The sequence below is a fragment of the Musca vetustissima genome, unplaced genomic scaffold, assembly GCF_032173495.1.
Source record: "Musca vetustissima isolate MV318-11 ecotype Yass unplaced genomic scaffold, APGP_CSIRO_Mvet_v1 utg19130, whole genome shotgun sequence".
In the NCBI taxonomy this organism is placed as follows: domain Eukaryota; kingdom Metazoa; phylum Arthropoda; class Insecta; order Diptera; family Muscidae; genus Musca; species Musca vetustissima.
This window is the reverse complement of record NW_026889402.1, coordinates 59,073-67,318: the sequence shown is the minus strand read 5'-3', so window position 1 is coordinate 67,318 and position 8,246 is coordinate 59,073. Positions and strand designations below refer to the sequence as shown.

At 32.2% G+C, this 8,246-nt stretch overlaps 1 protein-coding gene across 1 annotated transcript; it reads right to left on the bottom strand.

Annotated features, from left to right (window-relative positions):
* Positions 1-1,572: 1,572 nt before the first annotated feature.
* On the bottom strand, positions 1,573-5,155 carry LOC133337112 (uncharacterized). Its single transcript, XM_061545376.1, has 3 exons — positions 4,925-5,155; positions 4,682-4,849; positions 1,573-1,725 (listed from the first exon to the last, which is right to left on the bottom strand). The coding sequence occupies exons 1-3, from the start codon at positions 5,153-5,155 to the stop codon at positions 1,573-1,575; spliced, it is 552 nt and encodes a 183-aa protein (XP_061401360.1).
* Positions 5,156-8,246: the final 3,091 nt, after the last annotated feature.

Here is an 8,246-nt window from a genome sequence, read left to right as displayed (position 1 = left end):
TTAAAACATCCAAGAATATTTTTTTAAAAAATCCGAATTGAGACTCTAAAAAATATTTTTAAAAAATCCACACCTAAATTTAGACTCTAAAAAATATTTTTTAAAAATCCACGCCTAAATTTAGACTCTAAAAAATATTTTTAAAAAATCCACGCCTAAATTTAGACTCTAAAAAATATTTTTAAAAAATCCACGCCTAAATTTAGACTCTAAAAAATATTTTTTAAAAAATCCACGCCTAAATTTAGACTCTAAAAAATATTTAAAAATAAAAAATATAATAAAAAAAGTGAACTAAGTGGGGAAAAAAAAAATTAAAATAATAAAAAATATTAAAAAAAATAAAAAAAATTTTTTTAAAAAATCCACGCCTAAATTTAGACTCTAAAAAATATTTTTAAAAAATCCACGCCTAAATTTGGACTCTAAAAAATATTTTTAAAAAATCCACGCCTAAATTTAGACTCTAAAAAATATTTTTAAAACATCCAAGACCGAATTTAGACTCTAAAAAATATTTTTAAAAAAATCCACGCCTAAATTTAGACTCTAAAAAATATTTTTTAAAAAATCCACGCCTAAATTTAGACTCTAAAAAATATTTTTAAAAAATCCACGCCTAAATTTAGACTCTAAAAAATATTTTTTAAAAAATCCACGCCTAAATTTAGACTCTAAAAAATATTTTTTAAAAAATCCACGCCTAAATTTAGACTCTAAAAAATATTTTTAAAAAATCCACGCCTAAATTTGGACTCTAAAAAATATTTTTAAAAAATCCACGCCTAAATTTAGACTCTAAAAAATATTTTTAAAAAATCCACGCCTAAATTTAGACTCTAAAAAATATTTTTAAAAAATCCACGCCTAAATTTAGACTCTAAAAAATATTTTTAAAACATCCACACCTAAATTTAGACTCTAAAAATTAGTTTTAAAAAATCCACGCCTTTTTAGGGACCATAAAAATATTTTTTAACATTTAAAAAAATTTTTAATAAATGGAGTTATCTCCTTTTCAAAATCACCCTGTGTTCCTGTGTATGTCACATAAATATGTTGTTAATTAAGTGTTACTGTTGTTGATTATCTCAGGCCCCAACGAAAATTGGAGGAAAAAATTTCTCATTGGAATGAGAAGAATATCCTCACATTAAAAGGATATTCAAAAATCAATGGATTGTAAATACCAAATTGCACACAAAAGGCCAAGGAGGATATACATATATGAGTGCAGGGCAGGGCAGGTGCAGAGTGCATTTTTATTGTCTATTGAATGAAACGGGAGCATCACACATTTAATGATAATAATATTTAATGAGCAGTGAACGAAACAATAAAAATATGATAAATTGATTTTTGTAATTATTTTTTGTGGTTGCTAGCCGAACTGCAATTATCAGAGGTGTTAGAGCGTGAAATATGAGTGCAATTGAATGACTGCAGGTACTTGAAAAATATTTCTGGAAAAACATTTTTTTTCTTTTGTGTTCATTTAACTGGTGGTTCTTTTATTGTTTGGAATTTCCTTTTCAAGGAAAGGGGAGAGATTTCTAAGCAGGAGGTAAGGTTTCAATTTTGATGACTTATTTTAATCAAGATCTCCAATGCAGCCACGGTACTGATGCCATTCTTTAATTTCGCCAAAATATTATAATAGCCATCGGGAACATCGGCGGGTAGATAATTTTGATTTATTTCATAGTTTTTAAAATGATATTGGCCCTGGAATAAAAAGAAAATTATAAAAAAATCCACGCCTAAGGATATACCCTAAAAATTAATTTTAAAAAATCCACGCCTAAGGATATACCCTAAAAATTAATTTTAAAAAATCCACGCCTAAGGATATACCCTAAAAATTAATTTTAAAAAATCCACGCCTAAGGATATACCCTAAAAATTAATTTTAAAAAATCCACGCCTAAGGATATACCCTAAAAAGCCACGCCTAAGGATATACCCTAAAAATTATTTTTAAAAAATCCACGCCTAAGGATATACCCTAAAAATTAATTTTAAAAAATCCACGCCTAAGGATATACCCTAAAAATTAATTTTAAAAAATCCACGCCTAAGGATATACCCTAAAAATTAATTTTAAAAAATCCACGCCTAAGGATATACCCTAAAAATTAATTTTAAAAAATCCACGCCTAAGGATATACCCTAAAAATTAATTTTAAAAAATCCACGCCTAAGGATATACCCTAAAAACTAATTTTTCAAAAATCCACGCCTAAGGATATACCCTAAAAATTAATTTTAAAAAATCCACGCCTAAGGATATACCCTAAAAATTAATTTTAAAAAATCCACGCCTAAGGATATACCCTAAAAAGCCACGCCTAAGGATATACCCTAAAAAATAATTTTAAAAAATCCACGCCTAAGGATATACCCTAAAAATTAATTTTAAAAAATCCACGCCTAAGGATATACCCTAAAAATTAGTTTTAAAAAATCCACACCTAAGGATATACCCTAAAAATTAATTTTAAAAAATCCACGCCTAAGGATATACCCTAAAAATTAATTTTAAAAAATCCACGCCTAAGGATATACCCTAAAAATTAATTTTAAAAAATCCACGCCTAAAGATATACCCTAAGAACTAATTTTTCAAAAATCCACGCCTAAGGATATACCCTAAAAATTAATTTTAAAAAATCCACGCCTAAGGATATACCCTAAAAATTAATTTTAAAAAATCCACGCCTAAGGATATACCCTAAAAATTAATTTTAAAAAATCCACGCCTAAGGATATACCCTAAAAATTAATTTAAAACAAGTGAAAAAGCGGTAAGTTCGGCCGGGCCGAACTTTGGATACCCTCCACCATAGATATATTGACAGGTACTAGAAATGAAAATATAGGGAACATACCAAAAAGTGGACCTATACCGACATTTCTAAAAACGGATTATGTAAACCATAATTAAAAATTTTAGAAAATTTTAAAGGATAATTATACTCTCAGCCTTATGTCTAATGAGGGTGTATAGACTTTAACACGGTGAAAATGTGTCTCATCGAAATATTGGTTCTAGACCCCATGTTTCTTTGGACCAAATCCGTTTCAGAAAATTTAGATTTCATCCAAACTTTGCCCATCTTATTATTTCTTCCAAGCTTAGTTCAAATTCTCGAACTTCAAATCAGGGGCTACGGAGGTGAAATGATTACAAAAGAGACTTAGAACCAAACTCAAAACGCGGAACAAATCAGATAACTATTTTAATATATAAAAAGGGGGGTTATATGGGGACTACCCCAAAAAGGGGGTGAATATTAAAAAATGTTGGTAGAGAGATTTGTTACCATATACGACTACAAATTACCAAATTGCAGTAAATTCGGTTGAAAAATGCGCTCAAGAACGCTCAAAACCCCCAAAATACTGAAAATTAGGAGGTACCGTTATATGGGGGCTACCAGAAAAAGTGGACCTATATTTATAATTTTTTGTGGGGACATTAAGTACCCAATAAGAACCCAATGTACCAAATTTCAGCGTATTCGGTTGAAAAACGCGCCCAAGAACCTCAAAATACCGAAAATTGGGGGGTACTGTTATATGGGAGCTATGTCTAAACGTGGACCGATATATCCTATCTTCGAACTTGACCTGCCTGCAGACAAAAGACAACCCTATGCAAAATTTCAGCATCCTATCTCAATTCCTTCAGAAGATAGCGTGATTACAACAGACGGACGGACGGACAGACGGACGGACGGACGGACGGACATGGCTAGATCGTCTTAGAATTTTACCCTGATCAAGAATATATATACTTTATAGGGTCGGAAATGAATATTTCGATGAGTTACAAACGGAATGACAAAATTAATATACCCTCCATACTATGGTGGAGGGTATAAAAAATCCACGCCTAAGGATATACCCTAAAAATTAATTTTAAAAAATCCAGGCCTAAGGATATACCCTAAAACTAATTTTAAAGTATCCACGCCTAAGGATACACCTTAAAAATTAATTTTAAAAAATCCACGCCTAAGGATATACCCTAAAAATTAATTTTAAAAAATCCACGCCTAAGGATATACCCTAAAAATTAATTTTAAAAAATCCAGGCCTAAGGATATACCCTAAAAATTAATTTTAAAAAATCCACACCTAAGGATATACCCTAAAAATTAATTTTAAAAAATCCAGGCCTAAGGATATACCCTAAAACTAATTTTAAAATATCCACGCCTAAGGATACACCTTAAAAATTAATTTTAAAAAATCCACGCCTAAGGATATACCCTAAAAATTAATTTTAAAAAATCCCCGCCTAAGGACATACCCTAAAAATTAATTTTTCAAAAATCCAAGCCTAAGGATATACCCTAAAAACTAATTTTAAAAAAATCCACGCCTAAGGATATGCTCTAAAAACTAATTTTAAAAAATCCAGGCCTAAGGAAATACCCTAAAAATTAATTTTTCAAAAATCCAAGCCTAAGGATATACCCTAAAAACTAATTTTAAAAAAATCCACGCCTAAGGATATACCCTAAAAATTAATTTAAAAAAATCCACGCCTAAGGATATACCCTAAAAATTAATTTTAAAAAAATCAACGCCTAGGGCTAGACCCTAGAAACTTAATTTTAAAAAATCCACGCCTAAGGCTAGACCCTAGAAAATTAATTAAATTAGTCCCACTCACCTTTGCCAAAGGACACGTTCCTGGTTCGGGTAAATTTGAGACCTCTTGCAATCGTGGATATACATCCTTATCCTGTTCGATAAAATCACATACCCTGTGCTCCACATTGAACACCAATAGGCCTCGTAACTTTTGTTTGGCATCATAGGTGAAGATTTGCAGGTTTAGCTGGACTCAAAAAACACACATTCCGAAAAATAAATTTTCAATAAAAAAATTTTCAAGAAAATCCAAATCCATTACCGCTTGACGATTATCCAAATCCATGTTGCCAATGGCGGTGCCATTTATCACAAAATTATTTCTCGATATTCTTGTCATTCGCAACGAATGCCAATCGACAAATTGTGTGTCATATTTCTTGTCGATTTCAAATGATTCCAATTCAACGACCAGATTATCCTTTTGGCTAACCACAAATATTAGATGTAGGATGAACAGCCAACCGAGCACTAATCCATTTGGTTTGACCATTTTTTTTTTTTAGAAATTTGAATTTTGTTTTTAATTTCGTATTGGTTTTATATTTATATCGAGTTCATTGCGAAACTCTCTGTCTGGTATTTAATTTGTTGCATTAGCCGCATGCAATTTGTATGTAGATCTTATTTGTTTTTGTTCTAATATCTACATCAGCTTGTTAGGGTATCGCATAAAATATAATGGGGGCTTGGATAAATGGTAAATTTTTATACCCTTCACCACACTGTGGTACAGGGTATTATGTCTTTGTGCATATGTTTGTAACAGGCAAAAGGAATCGAGATAGACCCATGGTTCCTTTTGAGAATATGCATAGAATCACTTTCTGAGTCGATTTATGCATGTCCGTCCGTCCGTCCGTCCGTCTGTCCGTCCGTCCGTCTGTTGATGTTAAATTGTAAACAAAGTACAGGTCGCATTTATAATCCGATTTGGCTGAAATTTGGCACAGCTCATTTATTTGGCCCAAGGACGAACCCTATTGAAATTGGGAAAAATCGGTTCAGATTTAGATATAGCTCCCATATATATTTTTGTCCGATTTGAGGACTTTAGTCCCTGAAAATCATCCGATTTGCACGAATTTCGGTACAGCGTACTGAATTAAGTCTAAAATGATGTGTGCCAGATTTAGATATAGCTCCCATATATAGTTTCGTCCGATTTAAGGTAAATGTGGCACCAAAGTCCCTCTGTATCTTTCGATTTGCATGAAATTTGGCACAGAGTACTGAATTAGGTCCAGAATGATGTGTGCCAAGTTTCGAGAAAATCGGTTCAGATTTAGATATAGCTCCCATATATAGTTTCGTCCGATTTAAGGTAAATGGGGCACCAAAGTCCCTCTATATCTTTCGATTTGCATGAAATTTGGCACAGAGTACTGAATTAGGTCCAGAATGATGTGTGCCAAACTTCGAGAAAATCGGTTCAGATTTAGATATAGCTCCCATATATAGTTTCCTCCGATTTAGGGTAAATGGTGCACCAAAGTCCCTGTATATCTTTCGATTTGCATGAAATTTGGCACAGAGTACTGACTGAGGTCCAGAATGATGTGTGTCAAGTTTCGGGAAAATCGGTTCAGATTTAGATATAGCTCCCATATATAGTTTCCTCCGATTTAAGGTAAATGGGGCACCAAAGTCCCTCTATATCTTTCGATTTGCATGAAATTTGGCACAGAGTACTGAATTAGGTCCAGAATGATGTGTGCCAAGTTTCGAGAAAATCGGTTCAGATTTAGATATAGCTCCCATATATAGTTTCGTCCGATTTAAGGTAAATGGGGCACCAAAGTCCCTCTGTATCTTTCGATTTGCATGAAATTTGGCACAGAGTACTGAATTAGGTCCAGAATGATGTGTGCCAAGTTTCGAGAAAATCGGTTCAGATTTAGATATAGCTCCCATATATAGTTTCGGCCGATTTAAGGTAAATGTGGCACCAAAGTCCCTCTATATCTTTCGATTTGCATGAAATTTGGCACAGAGTACTGACTGAGGTCCAGAATGATGTGTGTCAAGTTTCGGGAAAATCGGTTCAGATTTAGATATAGCTCCCATATATAGTTTCCTCCGATTTAAGGTAAATGGGGCACCAAAGTCCCTCTATATCTTTCGATTTGCATGAAATTTGGCACAGAGTACTGAATTAGGTCCAGAATGATGTGTGCCAAGTTTCGAGAAAATCGGTTCAGATTTAGATATAGCTCCCATATATAGTTTCGTCCGATTTAAGGTAAATGGTGCACCAAAGTCTCTATATATCTTTCGATTTGCACGAAATTTGGCATTGCGTAATGAATTAATGATTGTGTGTTTAGTTTCGTGAAAATCGGTCCAGATTTAGATATAGCTCCATATATATCGTCCTATATATATATATATATATATATACGCTTATAATAGATTTTCATAATTTTGTCCCTGGTCCTAAAAATACTTTTAAAATCCCCGCCTAAGGGTAGGCTATAGAATTTTTTATAACATTTCTTATTCCCTTTCCTTATTGCATACCAAGCCCTTGCGGTATAACCATGCAATAATCCACTCAAATGATGCATAAAATCATATTTTTTAAAAACAATAACAACAAAAATAAAACAAATGAAAAATCAACATTTCCCAAAGCCACCGAACCAAAGTGGAAACAACAAAAAAAAAACTTAAACCCACAAATTGGTATTTTTAACCCCGCCAATACGATTATGAGGGCGTAATAACATTTAGTCCCAGTGTAGTAGAACAAAAACCAATTTTTAAATAAATGTTTTTATAAAAATCAACAATAACAACAATTTACAATATTAATGAAAGAGTTGTTGGTGTTTTTTCTTTTTCTTTTTTTTTTTTTTGATTTTACGAATAATTGTTGACTTGGATGTTTTTTTCCTGGCAATTTTAAATGAACCCTTTTTTATATGGTATTCTCTAGCATATATATATGTATATATATATATATATATATATCCTCTTTTTATATAGATATGTATATATGATAGATGCAGCTACATACATATATCAGTTATTTTTATTATTTGGTTATTTGTACACAGTGAAAAACCAGTAAGGAAAGTAGTAAAGTCGGACGGGGCCGACTATATGATACCCTTCACCACTTTGGGTATATTCAAGAAATGAATCCTAACAGAAGTCGTATGTGTCAGTCTCGTTTCCTACTGCCTGCTACAAACATATGCGCAAAAACATAATATCCTGTGCCAGAAAAAAAAATTGGTTCAAGAACCTCAAAACCTGGGGGCTACCAGAAAAAATTGACCACTATTTATAGTGTAGAGATGTGCTACCTAATAAGAACTCGACGTACTAAATTAAGTCAATTTGGTTGAAAAATACGATCAGAACCCCCAAAATACCAAAAATTTGGGGTACCGTTATATGGGGACTACCAGAAAAACTAGACCTACAGTGGTGGTCACAGAATTAAAACATTTACTGTGGTAAACATATATTGATCAGCCCTCGATTCTTTTGAAGTATTTTTGAAAATTTTTTATTTCAGAACACTTCGATTTACTGCACTTAAGAGATTTAGTGTGAAAATAGAAAATTTTTGCATG